Here is a 15,976-nt window from a genome sequence, read left to right as displayed (position 1 = left end):
ATTCCCCAGTTGCTGCTCTGCACGAGGCAGTTTGTGTTTTTGAGTTTTTATTATCCACGCTCTAAATCAGTAAGACAAGTGGCCAGCAACAAGAGGGGCTGATGGCATCGGCTGTAAAATTAATGTTCCAATAAAATTGGAGATTCCCACTTTTACACAGTGTCTGCCGATTATATCTGTGAATTAAATCCAGGGAGGCTAAGAAACAACTTTTATTCAGCTGTTTGAGTATCTAATGAAATCGAGGAATAATACTGTTATGGGGGAAAGTGTTGCTGCGGTTGTCACCGTTTGGTCATTGAAGTGTGTCAAACTATTTTGGTATTTAAATTGGCATTGGCGATGAACCTAACGAGGTGAATCAATCACAAAAATCCTGTTATTGAAACAAACCACTGATGGCTTCAATTTAGATTTTGACGGAAAAGTCTTCTTGGGATATGTCACACTCTTTTATTACCAAACTAAATAGCCAGACAGGAAATTATATTAAAAGGGACAGAAGTGTCCAAAGAAATGGCATTGCCTCGAACTGATATTGAACCAATATTTAAACTATTTAGCATCTAGATGTGTTAAAGAATCCAATTACAAATGATTTAGAGGTTCTATGTGTTACATTATTTGTTGTCCTAATCTTTTCAGTCAGTTGAATTGAGCAGTTTCAGCCTCCTGTGCTGTTTTGTTGCACCAACTCCATATTACATGTACTGGTGTCAGATTCTCATGTCGCAGTTGTACTCTGAGTAATATGTGTTTCTTATTTTAGAGGCAGTCACTGGTGTCAGTTCATATTAGTACAGCATGACAGCTGGATTGAGATTTAAAACTTCCCGAAGACGAACACTCACAATTGATATTTCCTCATCTTTATTCCTTCCACAAACTGACATTATAATTGTGTTATCTTGGATTGTTCAATTAAAGTTGTCTGAGGAACGCTTGAGATTTGACAGGCGACTGCCAAACGGTAACATTTTTAAAAGATAAAAAGCTCCGACGTTCACATTTTGTCTATCGTGACGCTCGTAGCTGATTGTTTGCCTTCCATGTTTTGCACTTACGAGTACTCATAAGTGCAAGTCAGTTTGGCAGCTGCATGCCAGAACTTTCCTCCTATACATGAATGCATCACTTGTCAGAACCATGAATTTTTTACCGTTTCAGCACACAAATAATTTCACGCTGACAAAGAAAAGTAAAGATGAATTAATGTTTACTGTGTTCATTAACTAACCAGTATGTCAATGTACTTTCATACTGACATGACATCAATTAAAACTACTGGACAGACAAGATATAAAAAGCTATATTTTTGTAAAAGGGCCAGCAATTTTGTACAAGATTAGCAAATATAAATAACGGGCTAACCCTTGACATAAAACACATAAATAAATAAAATAAAAATCCGAGCTGACCAATCAGGGGGATGGAATATTTACTGATATGCTGACAGCTGTGTGATACCACATGCTATATCATGTCCTGTCGAGAGCCTGGACAACATTGCCTGTGACTGCAGGATGTTTTTGTGGGATGAGCAGTATCACTGGGGGATAATAGTGTTTTACTGCAGATTGCCGTGTCAGAGAAACAGCATCTGTTCTGCGTCTGAGAAAGTACGTCACCAGCTTGACAGCTTGGCTCAGTGTCAGAATCACAGCTCTCGTTGGCCTTCTAAAATGTACAGCAAGATTTTTATCTATTAAGTCTTGTGAGTCTAATTAATTGTTAGTCACGAAAAGCAAGTTGTTCACTGCAGTTCACACATGATGCAGTACAATAAGATATACTAACATCAATTAAATACATCATCTTTTATGGTAGAATCTAAGATATTGATTCGGCAAAAGGAACAGAAGGAGCCTGGCATTAACAACTCATACATCCATCCCTAGGCTGACTGATGGGAAAGAAGTATCATTCGAACTTTATGTTCCTGTAGACTCGGACGCGCTTTTCTCTCAAAACGTCTTTGAGTTCCTTGAACTTTACTGTGCGCCTGCAGAATATCAAACAGATTTCACAGCGACTAATCTGAGTTAAGTTCCACTGTAATCATTAGTATGTGTACCATTGTTATTTCCCTTCCCCAGCCCTGGTTCTGTTGTGACTGGTTTCCCCTCTTTTATTTCCATAGTTTCCCTTCACGTTGTTTTTGATCTCGCGTCAATCAAATATTCATGTAGAAAGACCAATGACTCCCTCAGGCTTACATGGTTTTCACCATTTGTTTCTGTCTCGCTTCGTGAGGCAAGTACACACACACACACACAAGTAGTCATTCACACTAGACAGGCCGGGAGAGGGATTTTCATTATTTAAACAAGCATGCTCATGCTTTGTAAACATTAACACACTGATTTGCAGAAAATACAGTTCTTTCTCAAATAATTTCAGCACAAGTGTTTACAAAATCAAGAGGTACAGTGCAAATACAGATTTTTGTTTTCCACTTCAGCCTTTGGTCCTTTGAAGAAGAGGAGGACAAAATCTGTTGACAAAATCTTATTTATTGAGTACATTATGTCTAACTGTCTAGAAGCCTACTGAAGAAGAAGAAGCACTCCGCTGCCTTCTTATTCACGCACAGCTTAATGTAAACTCCATTATTTCCCATTGGCCCAGACAAGGAAACAGCGGTGTCTCGTCGCTGGGATGGATGTATATATTTATACCTTGTATGGAGCCAGATTCCAGCCGACTGTGGTGACGCACAAAGCTAAAAAAGGTCCCATTTCCTGGCCCCAGTCAGGAAGCAAAGGAAAGACCATGGCTCCAACAGGGTTGTGCAACTGGGCTCGTGGACACTTAATCATAATAAACATTTTTTTTTTAACAGCACCCTGCTCAGAGAATAGAGGGAGCGTTGGGTGGAGGGTAAGAAACCGTTATAGCGGAGTGTGAGAGGGATGGTCAAACATGTTTAATATGACAAAATGAGAAGACATGAGGTAAATATAAATAGATGTAAAGCTAACTCACTAAATTCTATGTTGTTGCAGTAGACAGACTCATGCCTTTTAAGACTTAGGTGATTCTGACTGTGTTCTTTCTGGAAATAGTATTTTAATGAAACTGATTGGCGTGACTTGGGCTCTACTTTCCAGATTAACAATGACTCCACACTCAGTCTTCATGGTACTCAACATCAAAACAACATCCACAAGCAAGACTTCCCGACTCAAGACGAGGAGCTGGTCAAGTGGGCAACACAGAAGTTTGGGGGTGTGACTTCATTCACCACAGTCAGAAATCTGAAAACCATGTCATCGATGGGAACAAAAGGTGAGAGTTGCTTGTTTGTTTACAGAGCTCTCTCGATAAAATGAATCACTAACCTTCTCTTATCGTAAGTGTGTGTGAAATCCCTTTCTAGTGTAAATCACTGAGCAAACACTGTGCTTTGATGAGGACTGCATTGCAGTGAAATAGCATATTTCAATGCTTGCATATTCTATATTCTCACTTTTTTTATTTTTACATTTCTATTTACTAATTAGAAAGAAATTATATTACTGTACAGTATGACATCAACACACTGATTTCCAATGTGCCCATGTCAAGTTGTACAGAGTTGACTGAAAGAGTGACAACGTTCACCCCGCAGAGCTGCATTACATACAGAACCAGACGCCATGCTGTTTTAAAATATGGTTTGGGGGCCAAGCTCCAGCTGCCGTACGGCCATTCTCCTACAAAGGCTCCTTAAACCAATAGGGGAATATAAGTCGACTGAAATATATTGCGGTCAAGTCTATATACTTAAGATGCTGAATGCAATTCTAAAAAAATCAAACAGTGTCGCTCTTCTACTTTTCACATTTTATATGTACACACCTGACTGCCCATACTAATTTGGACAAGTCTCATGCGGGACCATTCTAGACATTTCCAGGGGAGCGCTTTGTGTACCCACCAATCCTTTATCGTATACAGCAGTGAGCTAAATGTCCGCATGATCACTATCAAAAGCAAAAAACGGATTTAATACCGAGAGAATCCGTGTAGCCTCAAACAACCCTACCTTTAAAAGGTTTTATTTATTTTACCATCCGCATATATTGAGCAGCAAGCATGTGGAGTTTTGTGTTTGCAGCCAAACTGAAAGAGCTTTATACTCAATATTCCAAAATATACAGCACTACTAAAGCTCACTTAACTTTTCTCAATACATGTTATACACAAATACCTGAACATTGACAGGCCACCCATGCTGAAGAGGGTGGCACAAACACTTATGATTTAAAGTGAGCTTTCATGTCTGAGTAAAGGCTGGACGTAACCAATATCATTGGTTGCTATTGCCAGCAGCAGTAGCAGCGGGATGCTCAATGCAAGCATACGGTTTTGCTAATAAAGCCTCCCTAACGAGATCTGGGCAAACGACGAGCTTTGACATGAGTTTAGGTAGAATAAACGGTGGTGATGCTGCTTTTATATCCAGCGTCTTTTCACAGTATTTTGGATGGTTTAAGTTTGAATCCCTGTCATTCTAATTTTCAGTCCTTCCCCCATTGTGCGTGGTTTGGAAATAATTCTCAAACCACGCACAATCCCAGTATATTCCTAGTAGTCATAGTCTTGTCAACGTTTGGCTCAAATATGCTGATTGTGTCTTCCACACTGGTCAGCTATCAGTGTGACAAGGTATACAAGGTGCTGTGAGATACGTATATCATTCCCATCTATAGCATAGTGTTTTGAAACAAATTGCGCGTAGCAATTTAGGCACCGCCCCAGGGTGCACCTGTAAACCATCAGTCACCATTATTTGGTCAAGGGCTGAGCATAGTGTACTCTCATGAGATTGCTCATGGAACATCTCCCATCGGGGGAAAGGCGAGGTAATGTGCCTGTCCCCAGCAGTTTGGTCTTTTGTTGCAGATTGGGCTATGGCTCCCTGGTGCTTGCTACAGTCAAACACTGTAAATCGCACTTCTGTTATCACTGAACAGAAATAGTCTCTACTGCCCTGTTGAATAAATGTTAAAAACAAAATGTAATTGCTTATTACAGCCACTACCCCATTTTTTTTCAATCAAGCATTTAAACAGAAGTGCTGGCAGTCCATTTTCTTTGAAGCTTTATTATGAGATTATACATGAAGGAATCATTTTACTTCTCATGATTTGCCCTGGAATGTTTTGCAACCAATGAATGAACAATGACGCAAAATTAATAGTTGTGGTTTTACAGGAACCAAACCTGGCTCTCGTTCCTGCATACTCAGAAATGAGAATGCATTAGAGAAGCACTTTATGGAGATCGAAACAGCAGCCCGGGCTTCTTTCTTCAAATTCTGCTCCCCACAGCCAGAGAACCCCGGTGATAAAGCTGAGCTTCACATCATCAACATCCCGGATAATTCCACCACTCGGTAAACCTTGAGATTCACAAGACATGGCATCTTATGGAATTTTTTTTCGATCTTTGTCGGAAAAAAAAAATTCACTTATCATTTTTGGTTCTTCATATTGCAGCAACGTATCACTTCGCGTAGACACCCAGAAGACCAGCGTGTTCCTGAGAGGCCCCCGGGGCACCACATGGACCATCATCAACCCACAGCACGCCCAATTTGGTGTAAGCTCACACATAAACATAGAAAGTTAGCATATTTATTGCCTCACAACCACATGTGAGATGACTGGATCTGACAGTAGTGTGCCATAGCTTACTTAATAACGGGGTTAATTGATAGACAGTCTCTAAGTCACTACTGATTTATTTGAACTCGTCTTCTCTTTCTACAGTCCACCAATGACATCCTGCTGACCACATTCACACACAGAATCCCACCGTTTGTTACACTGGACAGCGACAATGCGGAGGAGGTGCAAAGGAAGGCTTTAGATCATTTCAAAGTCAGTACTTTCACCAGCTACACTGAACTCAGACCAGAGGACTCTATGGTTTCACTGGTTCTTGGAAAAAAAGACAACTCTGGAGGTAAGACGATGAAAGGTAAAAAAAAAAGTTGTTTTCAACTTTGAGGCATTTTATACAAAGAGAGCAGATGGAGTACGGCAAAAAGACACAGCCCACGCATGGTAGCACTGAAATGGAAAATTTGGAGGATAATGACTACTAGTCACAATTATCATTATTACATTCAATTTATTATTTTACATACACAATGTGCTGCAATTTGAACGACCCTGAGTTGTTATTCTTTTAGTTATTTTTTAATCCTTTGTATAAGCCTTTCCTAAAAAGCCAATCCTAAAAAAAACTTTGTCTTGAGGAGGGTATCAGAAGGAGTGGTATAATAGCATAGTGTGCCCAATAAAGGACAACTACCCCCATATTACGTACAATAGAAATTGATCGAAATGGATGTACATGGTTTATCTCTTGTAATTTTAGCCATTTTTCTTTCAGCTGTAGAAGCAGCACCAACGCCAGCCACTCCCATTACAGCTAATGCCCCTCATCAGATGCCTCTGCTGATGCAGCTATACACCTCCCCAGACTACCGTTCTCCCCTGGACCCTACCACCAAGGTGCAGAGTGACAAGAGAATTTATGCCGAGGTAAGAAATCATTCTCTGTCTTAGCTGTATATCTCTCAATACAACTCCTGCACAAAAATAGCTAAATATTTTCTGGATGATGTATGAAAAAATGACTTGTTTAGCACTTAATACATAATATTGGTCAGTTTATGCCAAACATTTCCAAATCACTTTAATGCGCAATACAGTTTTTCTTTCTGAAACACAGCTATTCATACGATACCACACTCGGCTGATGCCCATTCTTGTGCTTTTCAAGTTCTGTTAAAAGTTTATTTGATCTTTTCTCTGTTTCCTGTAGATTTCAGTACACACTTTCGGAAATATCGCCTTGACCATCAAGGTGATCAGCTGCTTTATGCGCTCCATGGGCTCATGCCCTGTTTTGAAAGAGCTGCCCTTCATGCCGGAGGCCTGTTCCTTAAATTCTTGTCCCAGCAGCACCCGACTCAGCTTCTCCTTAGATCAGCTCCAAGAGCTGACCACATGGGACCTGGAATGCGCCGTCAAACTTTGTCACAGTGAGGTAGGAGTCTATCAACTATTTTTACATAGCATTATAAATAAAACATGGCATGTAAGGATGTAGAATCTGTGTTACAACTTTCCCTTGGTTGTCTAGAATCATTTATATGAATGTGTAGATCTGTCATGGTGAGAGCATTTCTTTTCGGGACTTGGCTTCTCTTCATATTTAGCAAAAATACTGAGGCTTAAATGACGCTTTTTGACACACTTGTGACAAAGTGACCTTGACAAGTGTTTCTCTTTCCTTACCTTGATAGAAATGTGGAGATGGAGGACGAGTGAAGAGGAATCTGGAGGTTGCCCAGCCGTGTCTGCAACCACCAAGTGAGTTCAGTATAAACTCCAAAATATGGATCAGTTAACTTTTTTGATCCAGTTCAGATGCTGATTAAACCCTCATTGGACCAGATTGGACCAAATCCTAATATTAGGGACAGCTATTAATACAGCTGATTTTCTCTTCTTTCTTCTTTTCCTACAATAACTTACTCATCAAAAGCTTCCCGACATAAAAGTAAATAAATTACAAAGCAATTCAATACTACATGTGTTAGATTATTTTTATCATAGTTTTCTTTTTTATTCCTGTAGTCATGTAAATATTATAATATAAATATTATATAATGTATACAGTAAAATAGGCAGTTCAGTGGAACAAGAATGTTCACAACCCCATGTAGGTGTGTTTGCTTTAACAGCACAATCGACAAACAAACAAAACAATTGCTCCAGTTTCCAAAATGATTGTTTCTCTAAGAATAAACTCTCCAAACTCTTAGGTGAAAAACAGAAACTTTTGAATCACCCTTTTTGTTCTCAGGACTAAATTGCTAGTCTAGTGCTTGGCCAGTAAATTACTAATGCTGGGCGGGCGGTTGTCATAGCAGTGAACTCGGGATACGCAGTGAAGCCAGTAAGAGGTTGCCCGGCTGGGCCTCGTCCTTTAGGAAGGTCTGCAGGCTGACCTTGTGGCCACAATCAGAAGTAATGGCCCACCGGGGGACGGGGGTGAAATCCTTTGTGTTTCCAAGGGGGTCTTGACTGTGTTGCTATCCAAACACAGCCACTGGGCCTGATGCTATTCAACACAGTTGACTCAAAAAATGTGTTTTTCTTCAAGGAAATAATAGTCTCCAGACAGATGACTAATTTCTAGGAACATTTCAAATGATTTAATTTCAGTAAGACAAAAGGAAGTAGAAGTAGTGATTAAATGGTGAATCACCTGAAGTTTGTCAGACTTCTTTTGTAAGCCTGATAATAGATTTGTTTATTCTTCAAGCTTCCTTCATCCTCCATTTCCTTCTAGAGGAGAAAGATAAAGAGTGGTATGTCAGTGCTGCAGCAGACTAAACCACTCATCCTACTTTCCTGTGTCCTGTTTGTCCTCCTCTTTGCTGTTTTGCTTTAACTTATGCAATTAAAAATGTTTTTTCCTGGATACTGGGACCCGGAATACAGGAATGTATAATGCCAGTTGTTAAGGAACATGTTGGTTTGGTAGATGTGTTTATGTGGTTCCATTGTCAGAGATACAAGTGTCATATCAGCTGGACTAGCAGACTGCATTCTGTCACGAACCCTTGCTCAGCAGGACTGAGTGCTCCATTCAGCAATCATTCCTGTTTGGTACGTTTTCATAGAGAGGGCTCAAGGGAGTCACAACACAGGCCTGCAGTCTGCCTCCTCCTCTCCACCTGCACTGGAGCTTCTGCTTCCTGCTCTTGTTTATTCAGCTTTGCTGTCAAAGCCTCACTTGTACAAACTAGCACAGCGACTGATTGGGGGGGGGGGGGAGAAAGAATTCTCAAGTTGCTGTGATGTTTCTGGCTCATTCGGGGTCGTGGAATGTTCCTCGCTGACAGATCATCAAACTGGGTTGGCTGTCTGGGATGCAGTCGGCCCAAACGCCCACAAGATGTCCCTGTTTCAGCAATCTGGGTCATGTTTAATAAGTCAGTAGATATTTATGATTGTTTCATCAAAATCAGAATGATAGTCTTTAATGGTGTTTTCCTCATTTTAATTACAAAGAAAACACAACAATGTGCGATGCAAGTGCCTCTGTAACGAGCCTAGATCAACTTAATACTGATATCAGAACGTGTAATGTTTCAACTGAATTGCACGGACATTAGGAAAGTACAAAGTCTGATATTTTACATGCGACGCCATAAGGTTTCATTTGTTTGCACATATTGGAATACACATGATCCGCAGAGTGGTGGCAAGTTTCTACAAAACAAACCCACCGTCGTCTGTCCTTCATGTCCTCTCTGCAATGTACGTCAGGGAAAAGGAGAGCTGTATTGTATGAGGCCTAGTATTGTACTTAGCCAAGCACATTCCACCAGGAGGCAGGAGGCAGCAGAGGCAGGTGAGAGAAATTCGTGCGAAGGTGATGATTAGTTTCTTCCAAATGTTCTCGAAACTTGTGGGAGGATCTCTACAGGTAGCAGAAGCAACGGTGAAGGAAAAGCAAGTGTTTGTGCAGTTTTTTCTTGATATGCAACACATAGTATGCACACATATGGCTATGTTATTGGCCTTGCAGAGTCAAACTATATTCCTAAATTAATAATAATAAAAAAACAAGTCTGGTAATGATTAATATAATTAATTCATCCAAATACCAAACCCTCAAACTGCTTTCTGCTTGAACATCGCTAGCAAAACTCCATGCTGAGTTTAAGGTGATGTCTAAATGAAGGGGAAAACTGTCAAACATCTATTGTGCAGCCTTCTTGGAATGACGTCTATCTCAAGGTAATCAATTCACGGGCTTGCCAGACCACAATAAGCAAAGCGAAATTGGAATGGCCTTGCCAGGCTAGTAACGGATGTCTGTGCCACAGTGTCATGGGCTTGAGCAAGTTTTAGTCTTTGAGGAAATAATATTTTTCACAGCTACTGGCTCAGATTTTGATGTTTGCCAGCAGTGAAGCACATTGTGCGGGTTAAGCCAGCACACAGAACATCACCAATGTCAAACTTGATGTTGAATTAAAGTTTGTATCATTAATTAGAACAGAGACAATGAGCACATTTCTTTATATTTCAGTTCGGCTGAGGTCTAACCCTGCAAAAGAGATGACTAGTTATATTTACTGCAAGGGCTTTGCTTTTATTGCCATGGTAACTAGGAGGGGGAAAGCGTATCATTAAAGGACCATTCCGTAGCTGGGACACATTGCATATGCTTTTCAGCACTGTTATGCATTTTAGAATCTATACCATCAGCTTTAAATTAACCTTTGAGGCAGCTGTTGGTTTTGGCTCATGCTACAATGTCAATCAACTTGCAGAGACTTAAAAATGGCATGATGTCTGTCCATCACATTACACTTATAGTCATGTCTTTCTTTGTCAAAAATGCATTGTCATTGCATGCTCAATGTATTTGAAATCAGGATTTAAAAAAAAAAAAAAACACCATTATTGGTGCATGCCAGGAAACTCCATCTTGAATTCAAGATTTTGTTGCCTGAAAACATATATTCACGAGACACGCCAGTTCCATTTCTGTGTGGGTGTTCTGTTACCCTGCAAGGAAATTTGGTGCTGGCAACTGGTACATCTTGTTTGCTACGGTTCTCTGGAGAAATCGGCCAATCTGATAAGGTTGCTGAAATCCATGAACTTCTTGCTGTTCCCGAGTGAAACGTACTGTTTAATATATCTCTGGATTTGTACATATAGAGTCAAATCTCACCTCTGTTACATGGACAACTTGCATCATCACGTGAAAATAATGTCACTGTGACAGAAAATAAAACAATATCAGCATGTCCACTGCGATTGACCACCTACTGGAACATCTGCAAATGTATTTTCACATTGTGTTAGCATAAACGGTAACCATCAGTTCTGCCTTGTGATTGCTATGATTGCTGTTGTTTAGCTGAAGCTTGCACACATTGTTTTTACATTGTTTTCATGTATATGTTTCAGCCCCACCATGCTTTGATTTTGGCTTACCCGGTGTTCTGGGCATTGCATTTGGAGGGTTCCTGATTGGAGTATTACTTATTGGAGCACTGTGGTTTATCAAGATTAAAACAGGTAAATGTATGACTAACAATATAGTGTTTTTGGTTTAATACAGAGCTGAGTTGTCTGTATTTGAAATTGTCTTATTTTGCTTATTTCAGGGTACCCAACTGGACTGGACATTAGCTCAACTGCAGCAAATCTACCTGGTAAAAGATTTTTCTTTCTTTTTTATTCGTTCTTTTTTCCCCCTTTTCATCAGGTTCTTATTGTCTTCTCTCTCATCTCTCTTCAGGATGTCCCTGTTCAGGGGCAAAACGACAACCTGTCTCCACCAACCCTTCCCCCTCTGAGAACAGCAGCGCCAACGCAAGCATTGGAAGCACCCAAAGCACGCCGACCAGCAGCATGGCATGAGATTATGGTAATCTCCACCACCAGCAGAGCCACCCTTCAAAGTCACCTATGTGGGTTTTGTGCTTTCGTTTTCTTTAATAATGCTTAAAAAGCATTTCTCCCTTCCCTGCCCCTTTCAAATCCTCATTTAAAAAGCACAACCCACATCTTTGACTTACCAAGCCTGGAATGTATGTGATCTGGGAGTTTGTAATGGTGGATCGAAGGTGGGGGGGGGGGGGTGGGTGACGGATGACAGAAGTCTAATCAATGGCCTCTGACGCTCACTTTGCGGCCTCTCTGTAGAGTCAAGCTCCTAGACAGGAAGTTAAAGAGGGCAAGAGAAAAAAAATTGGCTCCAAGCAACAGGAAAAACAAACCATATCCCCCAAGAGCTAACAGGAAATTCCCTGCATTCCTTTCAGTGAATTATGCTTGTGTGATGGCTGCACAATAATAGTTAGACAGGAGACAAACCAGTCCAAAGACCGGCTTTAAAAAAAAAAAAACAGATGAAAAACTGTTTTGCATTCACATCTAAGCTATAACAATATGTAAGGCTTGTGGCTATGTCAGCCCAAAAAGTTATTAACAGCGTCTCTGAGACTGAAAAGCTCAACATGTTAGGATCTCAAACCTGTCTATGAAATGCTCACTTAAAGGGGTATTCGTCTTAATTGGAGTGCAAGGTCAATAGTTAACAGCTACCTCCTATTATTTAGAAGTCTGGAGTTAAGTTTAAACTTAATACTAGATTTCACTGGTGAATTGATCTTACTTTCTGCCTTTTTTCAATTTTTGTTTTATTCTGTGTCGCTTTAGGTGAATCTTGTCGTTGACCTCTGTGGTCATTTGTAGCTCTCGACAACAAAGTCATTTTGCCATTTTCATACTATCCAATATCTGTGTCATACCATATGGGCATTCATATCAAAGTCAAGTTCTATCCATCCAGTCTATTGGAAGATCCAGAGAATATATGCATGATTTCCTAATTACTCAACAAAACCAATCCTAAATTCTATTTATGGCCCGAAGGACACAATAAATAATGAACCATTAAGAAAAAAAGTACTTCTGTTTATGTGAACTGAGAAATACTCACTTTTGTAGTGTACAGTTAGTACAAAAACTCACATTAGTTCTCATACAGCTACGCCCACAGGGTGGAGTTTCCCCAAAATAGTCCGTCTGGAGGTGGAATTCCAGTACTTTTCCTTTGCACAATGTGCATTTTCAGTCCATCACAATTGCCTGGCAATTAGTTGTAACCATATACAGTATCCATTCATGTCATTTCTGTAAAATACATAAATACAAAAACACATTTCACTGAATATATTGCATTCAAGTATTTTTGGACAGATTGAATCATCCCCCTGATGAACTAAATGCCAATGCTGATGGTGTATAAACCGTAATACTCTTCCAATATTTGAAGATCAAGACTTTTAAGAAGTATAAAGTGCCCCAACCTGCTTTCTCATTTTCAATGACTTTTCATGTAAGATGAGTGCACAAAAGGGAAATCCTTTTTAGACCCCTGATGGATGTTATGGGTCGATGTAACCAAACTCCTAGCAACTTTTATTCCTTGTGGGGGAACTTTTGGTACAAACGATAGGCTTTCACAATGAACACATTGATATGTTTGTTTCAAACGAATGGGCTAGAAAACCTGATTTCTCGGTGAAAACTGGCAAACTCAGACATGAGGCCTGTACACACGTGGGCTCTATTTCAGTTTGACTTTGAGTTTTAAGTTTAACACCTGCAAGCCCACTTCTCCCTAATTTTTCAAACTTCAACTTCCTATACAAGTCACCAGCTCTGAATACAGCCTGTTCGGACTCCAAAGTATAATCAATAATAACAACAGTATAAGAACACATTTTATATGCACTGTTTGCAACAATACATTAGTCATTCCGTTGTGCTTTAACCCCATGAAGACTGCTTTTAAAATATCAACTCTAGCTTTATTTCCAGCTGTCACATGTGCCGAATGATATGGAAACTGTCACTTGAGAGGGATGCATTCCTCATTCAAATGATTTACTTCTGCTCTCTACATTTGATAGGCTGCATCAGCCGCTGCAGTGCTAATGCTAGACAGAAGCTGCATAGATGCATAATAAGGACTCATGAGGGCTACAACTGTACAGTGACGGTTGATCCGTGAACCCAATATTTGTTTCAATGTACAAATGTAAATGTAATTTCATTTTTTTTTTTTCACTCCGTTACCTCTTAAAAAATATTGCCATCACACGGCTTGTGGAATAAGTAACACATTTGTATCCACAGTAGCTTTGACACAAGCGCCACAATTGTGATGTTAAAACATTTCGTTTTATACATTTGAAACAATGACCCTTACATGAATATATATAAATATATATTCACACTCCAAATAGTTACTTGCCTTCTGATTTAGTTAAAATAATTTATTAACCTTCAAACCCTAATCTCAGTATTCAGCGTATTCCAAAACGACTGTTGTGTATGTAATCTGTCTCCTCATTGTATGTGAGCTATGTAGCCTCTTACCCACCTCTCTATCTCAGTGTGTGTGTGTGTGTGCATGCACAATCCTTTGTGTGTGCCTGATTTTCTTTGTGTATTTGTATAGAGACGGAGAACAAAGAGGGCCAGTACAAATTGCCACTTGAGTATTTGTGCAATATGATGAGGTAAACTTGTATGTCAATATGTAGTTTTTTTTACCATGTATTTTTGTGCAAATGTATAATTTTCTTACTTTGAACCTTTTCCTTAACAGACTTTGTTCTTATTTGGAGAACTGGGACAATTCCTAATCAAGGCACTCGTCAAATGCATAAATTTGTTTTGTATTGTTATCTTAGTTTTTCTCCTTCTCGTATAGATTTGGGTTTTGATTACAATGTAGTCACAGACAGTGCATGTCACATCGCATGTCAAAGACGGAAAGATGTTGTTTTTTTTACCCCTGTTTGACTTTTGCTCGAACCCTAAGATTCTCCTTCTGTCCAAAAAAACATGGCATATCTCTGCCGATACTGACATCCTGACATTGTATTGCGTTCATTGTACTATCTTCGCTGGGTGTGATGGGGAAGTACGTTTTTGAAAGACAGAATGTCTCGCCACAGAGGAAAATCTAAAGGAAATATTCAACACTCACAAACTTGTCGAGTGCAGGGAACAGTCAAACTTAAAACAGTACAAATGTGGTGGTTATTGAGAAGTTTTTTATTTCATTTTTTTAATGTCAGGTATTCTGTAGCTGTGTTAAACCAGCCACAGTGACTGACAGATTCTGTCTGAGCACTGACAGTAAAATCAGACAGGTTGCCAGTTAATTCACTTGTTAACCCTGCAGATCCCTTCGTTACATCTGACAACAGCTTCCTCATCCAGAGACAGTCTACACAGTTAACACAATATGTGTGTGTCTGTGTGTGTGCACACATACACAGTATCTGTGTCTGTTTTGTAGGTGTACAATACAAACTATGCCTACATTTATGTGAGCGGATCCTTGCTCCAGTCTCTTAACAATGTCCGTATTCTGAATTCTTACCAAAGAAGCTGAAGCCTTAACAACACGTCAGAATGTCTGCTTTGATTTAATCAAGTGTAACATGCAGTGTTTCCTTTTGTACCATTGAAAATGGGTCCATTTCTTGAGATAGTACTAATCTGATGTAATTCTACCTTGTCTCCGAAGAAATATATGTTTTGTCTGAAAGTATCTTAATAAAGTGAATATGACAATTGCTCTTTGTGTTGTCTGGTGTCTTTATTACAGCCTCATGGCATTGTCCTGGGTAAACCTATTGCAATATGTTGGAATACACAAACTCCCACAATCGCTAAGGACAAGTAATATCATTTAGTAGTTATTCAACACGCTTGAGAGCAGAGCACTCGCATAGAATAAAGAGCATGAAATAGACAAACTCTTAAACATATTAACAGTGACAAAAATGAACAATGGAGGATATTCTGTATTTAGGCTGCATTTGCTTTGGGGTTTAATTGAAATATTGTTGAACATGTTGTGTGCAGGTGGTGAAAATGCCCAATTACTCGACTGGTCTCTTCTTGCAACAATTGCTGTGACATGTTCACCTGATGACTTGCTGCATCTACAGTATATGTGAGCTTCTTCTGTTGACTTCACTCCCTGATTTGATGACACTGTCACATTAGCACTGGCATTGTAAAGAGACTTCTCATTAAATGTAAAAAGTACAATATTTCACTCTGTTGTGTAGTGGAACAGGAGTAGAAAGTAGAATTAAATGGAAGTGCTTACATTTCTACTCGCATACATAACAGAGTAAATATACCTAGTTGCATTCCACTGAGGAACAAGTTGGATGTTTTTTCTTTTTTTCTATTTCTTTATGTCACAATGAGATTTTCTCACAGATTAGTTGTTAGAAATCAAATATGGCAGTTCTTTTTTTTTTTTAAATCACATAATGCAAAAAAGTTCTATTTGTATATGTTACTATTATATGCATCTGATTTAGCAGAGCTTGCCTTATGACTCA

The 15,976-nt window shown here is 39.5% G+C and overlaps 1 protein-coding gene across 3 annotated transcripts in view; it reads left to right on the top strand.

Annotated features, from left to right (window-relative positions):
• eng (endoglin) overlaps nt 1-15,195 on the top strand; it is a 36,560-nt gene extending 21,365 nt beyond the window's left edge. For all 3 annotated transcript variants that reach the window (XM_031860015.1, XM_031860013.1, XM_031860014.1), the window contains exons 5-14: nt 3,111-3,288; nt 5,200-5,380; nt 5,484-5,586; nt 5,757-5,952; nt 6,385-6,536; nt 6,820-7,044; nt 7,304-7,370; nt 10,998-11,108; nt 11,198-11,245; nt 11,332-15,195. In XM_031860015.1, coding sequence (XP_031715875.1) covers nt 3,111-3,288; nt 5,200-5,380; nt 5,484-5,586; nt 5,757-5,952; nt 6,385-6,536; nt 6,820-7,044; nt 7,304-7,370; nt 10,998-11,108; nt 11,198-11,245; nt 11,332-11,453 — 1,383 coding nt within the window. In that variant the 3' untranslated portion in view covers nt 11,454-15,195. The remainder of the gene's footprint in view (nt 1-3,110; nt 3,289-5,199; nt 5,381-5,483; nt 5,587-5,756; nt 5,953-6,384; nt 6,537-6,819; nt 7,045-7,303; nt 7,371-10,997; nt 11,109-11,197; nt 11,246-11,331) is intronic.
• The last annotated feature ends 781 nt before the right edge of the window (nt 15,196-15,976 follow it).

The sequence above is a fragment of the Anarrhichthys ocellatus genome, unplaced genomic scaffold, assembly GCF_004355925.1.
Source record: "Anarrhichthys ocellatus isolate YVR2014 unplaced genomic scaffold, GSC_Weel_1.0 scaffold23, whole genome shotgun sequence".
NCBI lineage: Eukaryota > Metazoa > Chordata > Actinopteri > Perciformes > Anarhichadidae > Anarrhichthys > Anarrhichthys ocellatus.
Note: the sequence above shows the minus strand (reverse complement) of the source record. Positions and strands in the feature narration are given on the sequence as shown.